The 15,440-nt window shown below is 51.1% G+C and overlaps 2 protein-coding genes across 7 annotated transcripts in view; one reads left to right on the top strand and one right to left on the bottom strand.

Annotated features, from left to right (window-relative positions):
• Positions 1 to 1,783: 1,783 nt before the first annotated feature.
• Positions 1,784 to 4,430, bottom strand: CIMIP2C (ciliary microtubule inner protein 2C). Its single transcript, XM_031603931.2, has 4 exons — positions 4,338 to 4,430; positions 3,577 to 3,755; positions 3,275 to 3,387; positions 1,784 to 2,026 (listed from the first exon to the last, which is right to left on the bottom strand). The coding sequence occupies exons 2-4, from the start codon at positions 3,703 to 3,705 to the stop codon at positions 1,882 to 1,884; spliced, it is 387 nt and encodes a 128-aa protein (XP_031459791.2). The 5' UTR covers positions 3,706 to 3,755; positions 4,338 to 4,430; the 3' UTR covers positions 1,784 to 1,881.
• A 4,064-nt stretch (positions 4,431 to 8,494) lies between these two features.
• The window catches only part of OTOF (otoferlin), a 71,875-nt gene continuing 64,929 nt past the window's right edge, over positions 8,495 to 15,440 (top strand). For all 6 annotated transcript variants that reach the window (XM_090136538.1, XM_031603879.2, XM_090136534.1 and 3 more), the window contains exons 1-2: positions 8,495 to 8,744; positions 11,714 to 11,772. In XM_090136538.1, the coding sequence (XP_089992664.1) occupies positions 8,666 to 8,744; positions 11,714 to 11,772 (138 nt within the window). In that variant the 5' untranslated portion in view covers positions 8,495 to 8,665. The remainder of the gene's footprint in view (positions 8,745 to 11,713; positions 11,773 to 15,440) is intronic.

Below are 15,440 nucleotides of genomic sequence, written 5' to 3' on the forward strand. Positions count from 1 at the left end.
AGGCTGCGGGAAAAACCTCCTCGAGGCGCACAGCACTCAGCTCCCCGCTTTCTCCCACCCTTTTTCGAGGTGGAAGATCCCTCCTCTTTTTGCGACTTTCCTTTCATATAAAGTTTCGAGGGCCGTGGGCATCCTTGGAGGGGTTCGTGTGCTGGAAACACATGGAGTCATAGAATGATTTAAGATGGAAGGGACCCTTAAAAGCCACCTCATCCAACTCCCCTGCAGTGAACAGGGACACCCACAGCTCCTGCCATGCACTAAAGCTGCCGTGAGCCCTCTGTATCCCATAGCTTTGCAACTGAGGATATGCTGGCTGTGGCCTCTGCATCCCATGGCAAAGCACATCCCATATGCTGGGAGGATGCTTGTGAAGATGAATCTGTCTCAGAAATCTCAGCCAGGGTGGAGGGAAGAGAGAGATTTCCTTGCTTTGATGCTGCCTGGTGTCCCAAGGATGGGTTACAGAACTGCAGTGTCCCCAGGGGTGATGCTGAGGGGCTCAGGCTGATGGCAATAAGATGCAGAGGGGCCACACAGGGCTCTGAAAAAGCAATAAAAGGGAAAAAAAGGTCCTTGTCTGGTGTATAAAACAGCCTCTGAGCTGGCTATGGGATCTGCTGGTCCCCACACAGACTGCACTATCAGTCTCAAACCATTCATTGGTGATCCTTTCTCTAAAACAACCAGTGAGAACTTCCCAGGACTCCTCATCTGCCATTTCAGGGTCAGCATGCAAAGTCCCTCCAGCGAGCAAATTCCACTTGGTAAAAACGATGCCAGTGATGAATTTGCTCTTTCAGCACAAAGAAATAGACGGCCCCGTGATGATCTGCTTCCTTTTGTGTCTGCCCACAAGTCCTAAAAAGCACACACAGCTCTGCCTTGCTGCCAACCGTGACCCTGCAGGAGCTGAAAGGGGTTTGCAGATGCACTAAAAATTTTTTCAATGCGTTAAATGTACACTTGGAAGTGCTGCAGGTGTCAGTCCCCATCAGCTTTGCACTAATGGGATGAAACGTGCTGGTGGGGGGAGTGATGAGCAGATGAAGGTAAAAGGGTTATTTAACTTCAGATGTCAGTGAGGTGAAAAAAATCAATAAAAAGGCACTACAAGCCATCTCCTGAGAGAGCAGAGATCACACCCAAAGGACCACTCATTTCCCTCCCAGGCAGGTTGTCCTGCTACAGAGTGAACACAGGGAACAGTGCTTGACTTGGGATGGATGAATGTGCTCTGCAGGAGCCCTCCCAGTACCCTACCTATTGGAAAAGTCCTTCCTCCAGAGTTAAACCAAGCGGAGTATTCCCAAGAATGTCTTCCTTCCACTCATCTCTCCAGTAGCTTTAAAAACCCTATAGAATTTGGCTGTGTGTGTGGGGGGTCAGGAAGATGGTAACCTCTATTGTCCTGCTCAGCTCTTGTGTGGGATGGGACATCAACCTTTGTCTTCACTCCCCTGGGTGCCCCTTTGAAGATGTCGGTCGCCATGCTTTTCCCTGCTGTCTTCACACCTGGAAGGTTTCCCCATCATCCCCTTCTGCTGCACAATCTGGGTACTTTTCCCTCCCCTTTGTTCACCTCTTTTCCCTCCCACCAGTCACCGACCCTCATGACCAAACTCCCTCCTACCCCACTTGGTGACACCCCATCAAAGCCCTTTTGGCTCCACGGGGACTGGACTGGAGCTCATCCCCTGCCCATCCTCAACCCTGATCATCCTATAAGCACCAGAAAGAGCTCTCTGACGAACAACCAACCCCTCTCTTTGGAGGGCAGACACACACCAGCACTCAGTTCCCTCTCCTTTGTCTCAGCTTTATTAACCATCACACCTCCCCCAGCAGAAAAAACAGCTTTCCTCCAAAGGATGCTGCTGCTTACGCCCTGTACTCAAAGAAGCTGTCACGGACCTCCCTCTCCTGGGAGGTGACCCTCTTGCCCGATGGGAACGTCTGGTAGGTGTGCAGGTTCTCTGGGGACACACGCAGTAAGTGCCATCGTGTCTTCGCACTGAGCTGGGGGCTGAGGACAGATGTAAGGAAGGAATTACTTCTTATTGGAGTTGCTAAAACGCCAGCGCACGACCCAGAGAAGCTGCGGGTGTCCCATCCTTGGAGGTGCACAAGGCTGTGGATGGAACTCTGTGCAACCTGAGCTATGGGGTCAGGTCCCGCTGCTTTAAGCAGCTTCCATCAGCTCCAAACATTAAATTTCACTGCAGTGATTATTCGTGTCCAACTGAACGGTCGGGCAGCGGGGGTGGGAAGGTAGATATGGGGGAGGGAGCTCTCCCAGCCCGAGCCGGGCACTAGAGGGCCCCCGAGCGTTTCTGCTGCCCGTGCCGGTACCCCCCGCCCCCCCCCCCCCACACACACACCCTGCCATAGGGATGCTCCCAGCCCCGCAGCCAAAGAGGTTCCGTGCATTTGCTGCCGTGCATCCCCATGGCAGAATGACGGAGCTCTCTGTCTTGGGGTGATGCGGCTGAGGAGATGGGACAGGGATGCTGCTCCAGTACAGCAGCTCCTGTGAGGGATATGGAATAAGCCAACATGAAGGATTTCAAATGTACAGCCAGGAGGATGCTTGCTTTTAGAAAAGATCTGTAATTCTCAATTGGACAGAAGACCCCGAAACCCGGCAGTCTGCCCAGCTGGTCAGGGGATGAGACAGGACAGGACAGGATGGATCAGGAGATGATGGGATGAGAAAATAGGGGGCGAGGGGAGGGGAGGGGAGGGGAGGGGAGGGGAGGGGAGGGGAGGGGAGGGAAGGGAAGGGAAGGGAAGGGAAGGGAAGGGAAGGGAAGGGAAGGGAAGGGAAGGGAAGGGAAGGGAAGGGAAGGGAAGGGAAGGGAAGGGAAGGGAAGGGAAGGGAAGGGAAGGGAAGGGAAGGGAAGGGAAGGGAAGGGAAGGGAAGGGAAGGGAAGGGAAGGGAAGGGAAGGGAAGGGAAGGGAAGGGAAGGGAAGGGAAGGGAAGGGAAGGGAAGGGAAGGGAAGGGAAGGGAAGGGAAGGTGGCAGGGAAGGGAAGGTGGCAGGGTGGGAGGGGATATATAGTGGGGTAGAATATAACAAAATAGAACACAATAGAATAGAGTAAAATAGCATAGCATAGCATAGAGCAGAACAGAGCAAAAATCTCCAGCTGGCAGGGACTCAGGGAGGTGGATGTGTGTTCTACTCATCCCACAAATCTTGAGATTCATCACACAGCCCCAGCTCTGGGTGCTGGCTGCTGCTGTGTCACTGGGATACCTGCTGGGTACTCACAGGTCCAATGGGTGTGGATATTTCTCCTTCTCCTCTTCAGGCAGCACGAAGTAAGGAATGGGATAAAGTGTTCCAGTCTTGTCCTTGTAAAATTCGCGTTGCTGCTGGGTCAGCTGCACTCAAAGGCAAAGAGGCAGAGGTTTGGGCTGGCAGCCTTTCCCAGCCCTGCATTACTTCTGCCTGCAGGATGCTGCTCAGCACACTGCACCCATAGAGCTCAAGCCCAGCAAGATCCCATAGAGACAGGGATTTGGGGACAGGCAACAGTGGTGGAGGAGTCACCGTCCCCATCCCATCCCCACCTGGTAAAACCTGTCCAGCTCCAGGGACCTCCTGTTTTCCATGCTGAAGGGGGTGTGTGTGGGGATGCAGTGTCCCTGCACCTCTCCTGGGTAGGGTGCTGGGGGCTGGGGACGCTGCGGGCTCATCATGGTGGGGTTTCTCAGAGGAAAAGTGCTGTGCTCGGTATGTGCTCTGTTACCTGCAAGGGAAACACGGAGTTAGTTTTCATTTTCCCTTTTCAGCATCATGTTTTGCATTTTAAGGGTTCCCTGGGCAAGGGGACGCTGCTGACAGAGCCGTGCTGCAGAGGGACTGCTCCTGCCCAGCCCTCACGGTGCATCTGGAACCAGAAGCAGCGATTTGCACGCTGCACACTGAACCCTTTGATTGTATCTGAGCGAGGTTCAGCACCAGGGCTTTGCTCATTGAAGCACAAAGCCGATTTTTCAAAAGAGAAGGTCGTTAATACATATATCTCAGCTAGGTGCCCTGTCTGTTCCCACTGCTGCTCTTTCTCCTTGCTTTTATCTGCAGCCTGGCCACAATTTGCTATTTACCAGAGCAGCTGGTTGGAAGGGAATGGGGAAAATTTGGCAGCAAATCAGCTCCAGGGGTGAAAGCACTGAGAGCCCTTCAGACACAAACGAGCAGCGAGCTGTCAGTGGGATGCCTCAAAATGATGCTCTCAAATGAGCAGAGGAGAATTATTTTTATAGATACGTATCCTATGACCATAGCTCTGTCTACAAGTGAGGATGAGCAGGAGCTCAGTGATACTCGCAGGAGTGAGGGTTGTTTTGGGTCCATGCAGAATGCAGGGTCTATGAAGGCTGCAGGGTGCAATGTGACCATGCTCAGCCCCTAGCCAGCTCCATCAGAAACCTGAGTGCAGAGGGTCCCTGCCCTGTAGTTACCTCAGCCCAACCTAGATCTGTCCTGTTCTGTTCTGTCCCCACCTCAGCTGGCTCACAAACACCATCACCAGGCAACAGGAAGAACTCAACCCCAGCACCCTGACACTCCCTTCGCCCCCATTGTGAACATCACCTATTCCCACTGCCTGCACCCCAACAAACCCTGCACCCTGCCCTCACCCTGCGTTCCGCGGGGAATGCAGAACTGTCTCCATGTTGGCGACATTCTTTAGATATTTTCTTCTTCTTTTTTTTTCTTTTTCTTTTAATCAACTCTTTCTGTAAGAGGAACTGTGGGCTCTTCTCCTGTCCCAGCAGTGTAACCATAGACCTGTCCCAAAAGGCCTTTAGGAATCATAGAATGGCCTGGGTTGAAAGGGATTGCAATGATCATCGAGTTTCAAACTCCCTGCTATGTGCAGGGTTGCCAATTGCCAATGGAGAACCAATGTAAAAGCAATTGCACAAGCAGACAGATGCATATTCAATTAAAACAACCCCAGTGGACCTGCAAGGATGAGCACTCAGTCACGGGGATGTGTGGGAACTAGAGGGGCTGCTCTTTATTTGCATCTTGGCCTGAGGTCTGAGATATTGCAAAGAAATGGGTGAATGAAGGAACAAATGAATGAAGGAAGGAACAAATGAATGAATGAACGAATGAACGAACAAATGAACAAATGAATATCTAAATGAATAATAATAAAAGAATGAGATGAAAAGGAAAAGGAAATAAAATTGGAACCCAGATGGTGAGAAGACCTTTTGGCAGTACATCCTGACCGACCAGAGCGTGGCCTGAACTGCTCAATTATTTTCCACTTTGCCCCATTCAGCCAGTGCGGGACTGGTGTGAAAGGTGGCTGGGGTTTGCACATGGTCTTTGCTATGGGAGATCTCTCCTGGGAAAGCATTGTGCATCCTGACAGCCTGCTTCTGGATTAGGAAAGCTGGGTTCATTGAATTGTATAATCATGGAGGTTGGAAAAGACCTTTGAGATCATTGTGTCCTACCATAAATCCATCACCACCATGCTCATGTTGGTTGTACTGAATTCAAGAAAATGCAAGAACCTCTATGCCAAAATTTGTTTGTTTTTTTTTTAAAGGAGAAAAATAATTAAAAAATCCACCCATTGAGGAAGCTACTGCACTGCTGAGTAACAAGTACAGTGCTGGCATTTAAAAAAGGGTGGAAGGCTGTTGGGCTTGCAACCACAGCTTTCCAACCTGTCTCAGAGGATACCAGAGGCAGAAGAGAAAGAAAATGAAAAATGATGCAAAAGGCCAAATGGATTTACCAAGAGCCAGAGCTGGGCTGCACTCTTTGAAGCCTCTGGTTGACAGGGGACCAGGATTCCTACAGCTGGGGTGGAAAGGCCAAAGGCTGCTGGCCATGGCACCTCTATTCTGCAGAGGTTTGCTCTGCAAATAAAGCACTGCAGAACCTGCTGGAGAGCCTGGGACTCCAGTGCATGCCCAGAGCAGCTCTTCCCAGAAGATATTTCCCTTTCTCTGGAACTCTGTGAAGATTTTGCCATCCCTGCAGCTGTGGGATGGCTGCACCCGGTGAGATGCACAGTCTGCGGAACTCAGTGGTACACATGGCAAGCACTGACTTCCTTTGGAGAGGTTTCTTAGCAAGCCCTTGCATTTTCTCACCCTCCTGCTTACATACAGAAACTGCCTCCACAGCATTTCTCCCTTTTCTTCCCAAGACCAACACACACATGCAAAAGCCGCCCACTGCAGCACTCAGAATTACAGATGATGCTGTAATAAGTGATTATCCCACAACGCCTCACACATGACAGTTGCATCCCCCAAACCCTTCAGCATGAAAGAGGTTCAGTGCAGGGGGGACGGCAGCTTGCAGCAATTTGGGAAGAGCTGGGATGGGAAAGGTGGGGACTGGGAGCAGAGCAATGCTCGCTTGCAGGGATAAGGTGCTGGTGCTGCCCACAACAATGGGGAACAGAAAAACACAGCAACTCACTGTAATTAATATCAAGGCTCTTAATGGTGTGACAAAGGGGGAGGCTGATAATGATTTTTTTTTCCAAGCGTGGGAGGAGGAGAGCTGGAAAAAAAATGAGAGAAAAGGAGTTAAGAAGAGAAAAATTCATTAATTCTGGACTTAAAGTTCTGTAGCATCATCATAAGAGCAGTGATTGCTTTGGGATGTGTGGTTGGGTTGGATTTATTGTAATGGATATTGGTGCCATGGGAGGTGTAGGGAGACTGGTAATGGCCTGATCCTGCCCTGTGAAGCCACACTTTCCTCTTTAGCTCTGGTGTAAGGCCATGGTAAATAAGAAAAATCATTGGTGATTCAGAGGTGGGCGTGTAATTCTATTCACATGCAGCAATGCGAAAAATGCAGAGACATCATGAAAACTGAAATTTGTGTTTGGAACCACAGGCAGATCCTTCCTCTCCCAGTCTGGAGGGCACATTTTGGATCCACTATACCTCAACAGTCTGTGTGTTCGGTTGGCTTCTTTGCAATTGGGTTCCTGTGTTATTGCCCTGTATAGAGGCATAGAATGGTTCGAGTTGGAAAGGACCATTAAAGGCCATGTAGTCCAAGTTCCCTGAAATGAACAGGGACACCCACAGCTCCATGAGGTGCTCAGAACCCCATCCAGCCTGACCTTGAGTGTCTCCAGGGACATGTTATTCCTGCTTGTCTTCATTACCCAATTTAACTGTGTCATGGATAGACAAATCCCCACGGCTACAGGTGGAGATCTTTCCCCATCCAAAGGAGCGCTGAATCTTTAGTTTTGAGCAGACAAACATCAGCAGCACTGTGCAGAGATGTGGATACAGCCCAGATCCATCCGGGAGAACTACAGATGTGCTCCACAGGTGTTTGGGGCTGGAAATGCCCTTGGGGCCCTCCGGTCCCTCAGCACCACGGACAGAGGCTTTGGGGATCCCCAGGGAGGACACACAGCAACGTGTGCACATCATCTTCTATCCTAATTTCTATTTTCCTACTTTGCCCTGAGTCTGAGGGTAACATCACGCTTCACCACTCCCCATGAGCCCTCTGCCTGCCAATTTCCAGCAGTAGAATTAAACCCTGCCTTGGGATTCCGCATAAATAAAGACCAGGAATGAGCAGATACATTCCTTATCAGGTCCCTGTCTCAAAGCTGGTGCAGCTCTCAGGTGCCCACCTTGCACCACCCACCTGCACTGTTCTATGAGCATCCCCAGCCAACGCTCCTCGTGCTGAGTGTACTTCGCTATCAACTTTCTGCTATTGAGCAAGAGGTTTCTAATTAGCTATGTGGTACAGAAGGTGCACGGGCTGCAGATGCAGCACCACTTCGTGCAGCTCAGCAGAGGAAGACCAACTGGGAACCAAAAAAAATCATGCAGTTTGAGCCTAATGAGCACTATTAATCTCCACAAGTTTCTTCATTCTTACGCACTTGTGAATGAGCACAGGGATCTTTTCCACTGGTAAGACAAATGTAGATGGAAGGACATGCCTCATTTCCAGGGCTTTATTACTCATTTGCGGAGGTTTCACCCTCACTGTCTCTCTCCGACAATGCTGAACCCCTCTCGGGTTCACTCCTCACTACAAATGGGCTCTTCTGGGAATTTTCCAAGCAGGAAGCAAGATGTATTGGGCTCACAGCCCTGTCTCTGTGCTTGCTGATCGTCTTCCTCAAAATAAAGGATGAGTTTAAGGTTCCAAGAACAGTACGATGTGCAGCCCAACCAGGCACGACCCTCTACATACCAAGCTGACACTGTCAAGCTGTTATCTACGCCCCTTGCCACCCACTCCTCATGTCCTTTCCTAGTGATATGGTTGACTCCCAGGTTCCAGCTTGCAGTGCTCCCAGGTTGATGTCTCATTCCCAGGGGGAGCGCTGCCTCAGTTTCCCTAATGGAGTCCCTCTCCCAAACCCTAACAACTGAAGAGGGGCGATTCCTGCAGCCCGACCCTCCCCCCCTCCCCCCCCCAACCACCTCCATCTCCAGGGAGGGAAGGGGAAGGCGGTGCTGCTGCTGAATAATTGAAGAATTCGGTGCTGGAGGAGGGGGGTGTGCGTCGCGTTGTGCCTCGGAGCACAGCTGGGAGCGCGGTGAGCATTGCACTGAGCATTGCACCGAGCACTGCACTGAGCATTACCCTCAGCGTCGCACGGATCCCCACGCATTGCCCCACACCATGGCTCTGCAGCTGCAGCTCCGCACCGTCTCCGGCCTCCGCGGCAGAGCGGATCGCATCGCCAAAGCGGCTTTCCGAGGTATGGGGAGGGGGCAGTGGTGGAGGGGGGTTGGTCCCGGGATGGGCTGTGCCTCATGCTCCCCAATGGTTGCACTTAGGAAGAGAAGGGGTGTGAGCCCTCACTGCCCTGGGGAGAGGAATTTATGCACTGGGAAAAGGGGGGTGAACCCCACTTTGGGATGTTCCTTTGCTACACCACCCCATGTTTCCATCCCTGTTTTCTTCCTGCACATAGAATTGCTGTCACTGTCACTATGGGCAGGGTGACACCAAACTTCAGAACAGTGCTTCCTTCCCCTGTGCTGGAATGTTTTGCCTGGCAGCCTGCTGCCATCAGCTGCTGGGCAAACAGGGTGCTTAGCCTCATGCATAGAGCAGAGACCACCTCTGTATGCTGTTGGGGATGCTTCTCCCTCTGCTCAACCTAAGCACCCATGGGATTTGTGACCAGGACACTCAATGTCACCATCAAACCCAGTCTGACAGGAGAAGCTCCCAGTGATCAGACCCAGCAGGGTTGGATCCTGAGATTGTAGCTGGCAAAACCTCAGGGGGGTGGACCCTGGTTCTGGTATGAAGCTGGGACAGGACTCTGTTGCATTGCTCTGCTGTAAGGCAGGGACTGGGATGATCACTTTGGGATGATAACAAAGTTGTACAATCTTTTTATGGGAAGGTATTTTTTTCTGAAACACCAAGGATTTTGTGTGTGTTACTAATAGTGAGGCAGGAACAAGGATTGACCCATCAGCTAGAGCCTGTGCCTTATTCCTGGGCCAGGTGTTGCATTTGCATCACATGGGGAGAAGGAGCTCAGAGTGCAGCAGCAATACGGTCTTTTTGTCAAGCTGGTCTGCTCCTTGGTATTTACTGCTTGCTTGTGTTTAGCATCTCTGTGGCTCAGCCTTTGTTTTCCCCTTGCCCCATAATCATTTGGGAGCAAGGAGCAGAATCAGGGTGTATGGAGTTCATAGCTGCTGTGAAGCTCTTGTGTTTTTGGTCCTGTTGGTTTTGCCCAGGTTGGCTGTGGAATCTCCTCCTTGGGCATCTCCAACAGCTCCTGGCTGTGGTGCTGGGCACCCTGCCCTGGGTGACCCTGCTGGGGGCAGAAGGGGACCAGAGGGACCCAGCAATCTCAACCATATCAGGGTCCTGGTGTTCTGTGACTTCAATGCCAGGCTCAGGGGAGCATCCCAACGTGGACACACAGTTTTTGGGTTGAAATCTTGTGGGAAGAGTCTCTTGCTTTTTTCCAGTGACTCTAGAGACACCCCTTTAGAGCAACCTCACTACTGGAGCAAGGAGTCCTCCACCAGCACATCCTGGTGCAGGTCATTTCTAGTCCCCAGCTATCTCAGCCAGGTGTACCTTCTTCAATCCCTGTATTGCATCTCTGAGCAAAACCACAATCCCTTCGCACAGCACACAGCAACTGGTGGGTCTTACAGAAGGCATTTGCAGAGCAACGCTGCTGGATCATGGCAGTGCTCTCCTGGTGCTCCTTGCAGCCAATATCCAACCCCAAGCATCAGGGGCTCTCCTCCCACCATGGCATGGGAGTTGGCTCACTGGGCACCCAGGAGACACTGAGCCAAGGGCCACCTGCACCTGCAAGGCTGGGATATCATATCCAAAGTCTTTTGTCTGTGAGCTGCTTAACTCTTCTTAGGAGACACGGGGCTGGTTTGGAACTTCACTGATTCACGAGGCATTGGTCACTCCCCACCAAGTGCTCCAGGCTGCACAGCCTCACATCTGCTGCCCTTGCAGCTTCCCAGCTCTGGGCTCTGAAGGTGAAATCACTCACACATCTGGGTGAAGTTGGGCTTTATTTCCTTGCTCTGCAAGCTGCTGTTGGGGGAAGAGTGGGAACATATCCAGGGGCTTCAGTAGAAAGAAGTGTGATGGGGATGGGAAGACTGGAGGTGTCCTCTGATGGAATGTCTTCATCCTGCTCATTTCATGGGGGCCAGCTCCTCTTTCCCTGTGAGATCTGAGCTTACTCAGGGCTGCTGTTGGATAACAGCTCATTGCATCCTACAGGCACTATCCAGTAGCTGCTGCACCCATGGCTGGATTCCCCAGAGCTGGAGGTACCCTACTAACTCTTGCCATGCACCAGAGGCTGTCTTGCTGCTAGCATAGCTTTTGCTCTGAGACTCAGTGCACTTAGACACCAGGGCTAAGGAGCTGCTTATCCCCATAGCCAAGAACATTTGGGATCGTGCATCTGGTGGCCCCATTCCTGGTCCTGCAGGTGGAGCTGAGTGGCATGAGACACATATATCCCACACATATCCCACAGTGCCACATCCCCACAGTTCTGGAACACCTCCAGGACGGTGACCCCACCAGCTCCCTGGGCAGCTGTGCCAGCACATCTCCACTCTTTCTGAGAAGAAATTGTTCATAATATACAACCCAAAGGTGTTTTGGGACACACACACACCTTCAGGGTTTGCTTCACCCAGGTCTGCTGCTGCACGGGGCAGAAGGTCTGCCAGCACCTGGAGAAGGGATCTTCTTTTGCTCCTTGCACGATGGAGGTAAAAAGGGCTTGCCAAGGGGATTGGGTACTCCCTACAACGAGCCACACAATCATGATATTTCAATCTGCAGCAATATAAAAGTTGATCCCATAGGAGTAAGTGGTGTCCCAGCCTCTGTGTAGCTTGGTTAAGCGTTGCCTGTGCTTTCTTGAACACCAACGACTGCTCAGCAGTGTTTTTTATTACCTAGGAGACAGCATTCCTTTCCAGAAGTAAAAAGCCTCAATTTGTTTCAGAGAGAGACTATCAGAATTTCTATAACTTTCCCTTCTGCACTGTTGTGAAGTAGATTCTAATCACAAATACTGATTTAGGATTACCCTGTGGGGGATGCTCCATGGGGAAGCCAATGTCAGCATCCCAAAGGACAGCACAGATGTGGGGCAGCTCCCCCCATTCACTTTGCCACAACCAACCTGTTCCTCCTCTCCTCCTGCAGGGCTCTCCTTCTACACCCGAGTGCTGGAAAACTGTGAGGACGAGGCCAGGTTTGACGAGGTAAGAGGAGCAGTGTTTTCCTCCTGCTCCATCTCACACATGTGGTTTCGTTTGCCATGACTGCTTCTCCATACACATATTCTCATTCTCCCTACGGAGAGGAGGGATTCCCAAGGCAGCACTGTGCAAGCACAGTGGGATAAAAGCAGTTCTGGGGAAAGATCTCAAGGTTAGGTGTGCTGACATCACTTTTATGTGCTCCAGCATCCCCAGTGGGTCTGTTGAACCAAACATTCCTTGGCTGGAACGGGGGGGTGTCGTTGTGGGGTGGCCCTGCTGCACTTCCCATGGTGGCAGTGATCCAGGCAGCATGGTTTTGCTTTATTCCCAAACAACAACCTGTGTTGTCGGCACTGAGAAGTGCTGTGCTTGCAGATCCCTTGCCTGAGGGGGAAAAAGCCCTTCACATCCCAAAGCCTGGTGTTGGGTGCCTGCAGGTTGATGGATCAGCCTCCAGCTCCCAGTGTTGGGCTTGGGAAGGGAAAGAGAAGGGATTTGGCTTGAAAGAAGGAATTGCAGCCCCAGCTCTGTGTAGTTTCAAAATGCAGCCTTGCTTTCTGTCATCATCAAGAACATAATCCAGAGAAGATTGAAATAAGGTCACCCACACAAGCAGGGAATAGAGATGCTATGAAGAAGTCACATTCAAAATGGAAATACGTATTTAAAAGAGAACTGGTTCTTCCTTTGATTATTTTCTGTTTCACACAGAAGTTAACTCATTCCCAGGGGTGGGAGAACAGAGGATCCTAAAAGGAACAGGAAGACTTTTAAACTGTTTACCACTTTCTAAAGCTTTTTTGCCCTAAGAAAACAAGCCCTGATGCTGGGTGTGGTGGGAGGTGTCTGCAGTGCAACCACCTGGGGATGTGCACTGGTGGAGCTGGCAGCCCTTTGTGACTGCAATGGGGCTGCAGTGGTCAGGCACTCCTTGCCTGGATGTGATGAGGTATGTGCAGCCATTCCATAAGGCATTCAGGTGCCTAAATGTGTGCCAAATGCTGCTGAGCATGCAGGTCCCAGTGTGGCACCTGTGGAGATGCTCCCCAGGGGATCCAATGTGATCTATGTTAGGAAGGGCAAACCTCCACTTCTGGGCTCCTGTTTCCAGCTGGGAGCTCAGCCAAACCTGCAGGACCAGCTGGGGTGAGGTTGCTGCTACTTGCAGCTCTGCTGCAATCAAAACATTTGAAGTGCAGCCCTGTTTCCTCCTCCCCCATGAAACCTCTCATTTGGTGGTGAATGGAGTTCCATACAGCTGGCAGCCGGTCATCAGTGATCAGCACAGTATCTTTATTGGTGATCTGGATGAAGGGATTGAATGCACCCTCAGTAAGACTGCAGTTAACATCAAGCTGGCAGAAAGCATTGATCTGCCTGGTCCTGTAATGGGACAAGAGGTAATGGCCTCAAGTTTTACCAGGGGAGGTTCAGGTTGGATATTAGGAACAATTTCTTCTCCAAAAGAGCAGTGATGCAGTGGCACAGCTGCCCAGGGGTCACCAAACCTGGAGGTGGTTCAGAACCATGGGGATGTGGCACTGAGGGACGTGGGTATGGTGGGGTGGGTTGGGGTTGGACTGGGTGATCTGTGAGCTGTTTTCCAACTGTGATGCTTCTATCATTCTGTGATAAGCTCCCACTGGGATCTTCTAAAGGGAAACACCGAGCCCATCACCTTCCCGGCCACTGCTTAACATTCAGGAGAAGTCACTACCAGGCAGAATTTGGGCTGCCCCGGTGGTTTCCATTTGTTTGTTTTCACTCTATTTCTTTTGCAATTATCTTTATTCATTGCTTAATGAATTATGCAGAACCTGTGCCTCTCCAGAGCCTGGGGAAGAGAATCTGCTGGCTGTTCCAGAGGGTGAATGCAGTGCTTTGGTTGTTCAGCACAGTCAGGAACAGTTGTATCATATCCTGTGTGCACTCTGACTTGTTTCTGCTCCAAGGGAAAATGGGAAAGGCAGAGATCTCTGGTGACGGTGCTGAGCATGGAAATCTATGACTGACTTCCGTGTGCTCTTTCTTGCCTAAATTCAGTTTCTCCTAAAGTAACTAGGACAGGCTCACTGCCATGACCAAGAAAGCTGAGACCCATTGCTGCAGTCTTGACCTGAACTTCTGGAAATGTCTCTGAGTAACCAATCTGGGAGGCAGCAGGCAGGGCGAGCACGCAGCCAAAGCTCCCGGGGCTGCAGGAAAGGGAGATCTGCCTTGCAGAGATGCCCTTTCCCAGCTCCTTTGAAGCAGTCTCGCTGGAAGCATCTGGCTTCTGCATTCTGCAAAGGCATTTCTCTGCCTGTCTTTTTTTTTTTTTTTTTTTTTTTTTTTTTCCCTTCGTTAATAAAACAGATAAAACTGACCCAGCAAACATCGCTTGCTTAGCTTTGCAAAGGGCTTTTAATAAGACTCTTAATAATAAAACCAGCAAGGAGAATTAACAGCCAGCCAGGCAGCATCCTAAAGGGACATCAGTGACTCACAGATTGCATGAATCCTGGGATCCTTGGGGCTGGAGGCACCCCCGGGTCCCTCTGGTCACTCCCCTGCCCTACAGTGTCACCCAGAGTAGCCCAGCACCTTGGACAAGGGCTGCCCTCATCACCTAATGCAGCACAGGACATCATTAACCTCCTTGGCATCAATGGCACATCACTGGCTCGTGTCCCACTTGGTGTGCACTGGCACCTCCAGCTCCTTCTCTCCCAGATGGGTGACAGTGCCTGTGGATTGCTGTAGCTCCCAGTCCCACTTTGGGGATGTGTGGACAACCCCCATGGGCATGAAGCAGATGGGGAATGGACAATGGCAGCTTGTCCTGGCAGCCCACTGCAACCCACATCCACATTCGTCATGGCAGTGTCTGGTGGCTAGAGATCTTGTTCTCCATTTTCTGTGGCTCCCTTCAGCCTTACATCCAGCTGAAGTCTACATTAGACTTAGAGCATAGCATCCTCAGGGGATCAATGGGCAAGGTCTGCTGCAGGATATCATAGGGCATGGGATGTCTATAAGATGGAGGGGGAGCAGGACTGACACCCCAACCCACTGGGAATGGTGGAAAACCATGCACTGGAGGAGTTGGAGACCAGTTCTCAGCCTGGGGATATGAGTGATGTTCATAATCTTGATGGTGGATTTGGGGGAAATTGGTGCTCTCTTTTAACTGGAGTGATTTCTGAATTGGTGTCCAGAAACTACAGGAAGGCTGCGACCCCCCGAAGGGGAGATGTCAGCATGTTTCTTTCCCCAAGATTGCAGGCAAAACTCTGCAGATTGCATGAGTGGCTGCAGATAGGTGGCCCTCCCTGCACTGCTTCTCCTCCTGAGGCTGCAGACCTCTTCTAGCACACAGAGCACGGTGTGCATCAGGCCACAAATAATGCCAGAAAGAAGGAACACAGTAGACTGTAGCTCATCCCTGAGGTTTGCCGTTCTCCCCAGTGTGGGGCTTTGGCATTTGCTTGCTGGCAACAGTGTGAACATAACCAAATGAGCTTTGTGGTGTGAAAGGCTCTCAGCAAAGCTCAGTGGGGATGCTGGGAGCCTTTCTAGGTCACTGCGCTTTCCAAGTGACTTTATTTGTTGTTCTGCTGCCTGACAAACCTCTAAAACCAAGGGGGAAGTTGATGATTTGTTATTTCTGTGCCTTGTCCTGGCAGCCC

The sequence above is a fragment of the Phasianus colchicus genome, chromosome 2, assembly GCF_987193195.1.
Source record: "Phasianus colchicus chromosome 2, bPhaCol1.hap1.1, whole genome shotgun sequence".
Lineage (NCBI taxonomy): Eukaryota > Metazoa > Chordata > Aves > Galliformes > Phasianidae > Phasianus > Phasianus colchicus.

Excerpts from the sequence above, each read along its gene's own strand:
- CIMIP2C (XM_031603931.2), bottom strand. The coding sequence starts at position 3,705 with ATGATGAGCCCGCAGCGTCCCCAGCCCCCAGCACCCTACCCAGGAGAG. Across the intron at positions 3,388-3,576 it reads AGCTGGACAGGTTTTACCAG|CTGACCCAGCAGCAACGCGA; the intron begins GTGGGGATGGGA and ends CTTTGAGTGCAG. Across the intron at positions 2,027-3,274 it reads TATCCACACCCATTGGACCT|CCCCCAGCTCAGTGCGAAGA; the intron begins GTGAGTACCCAG and ends ATCTGTCCTCAG.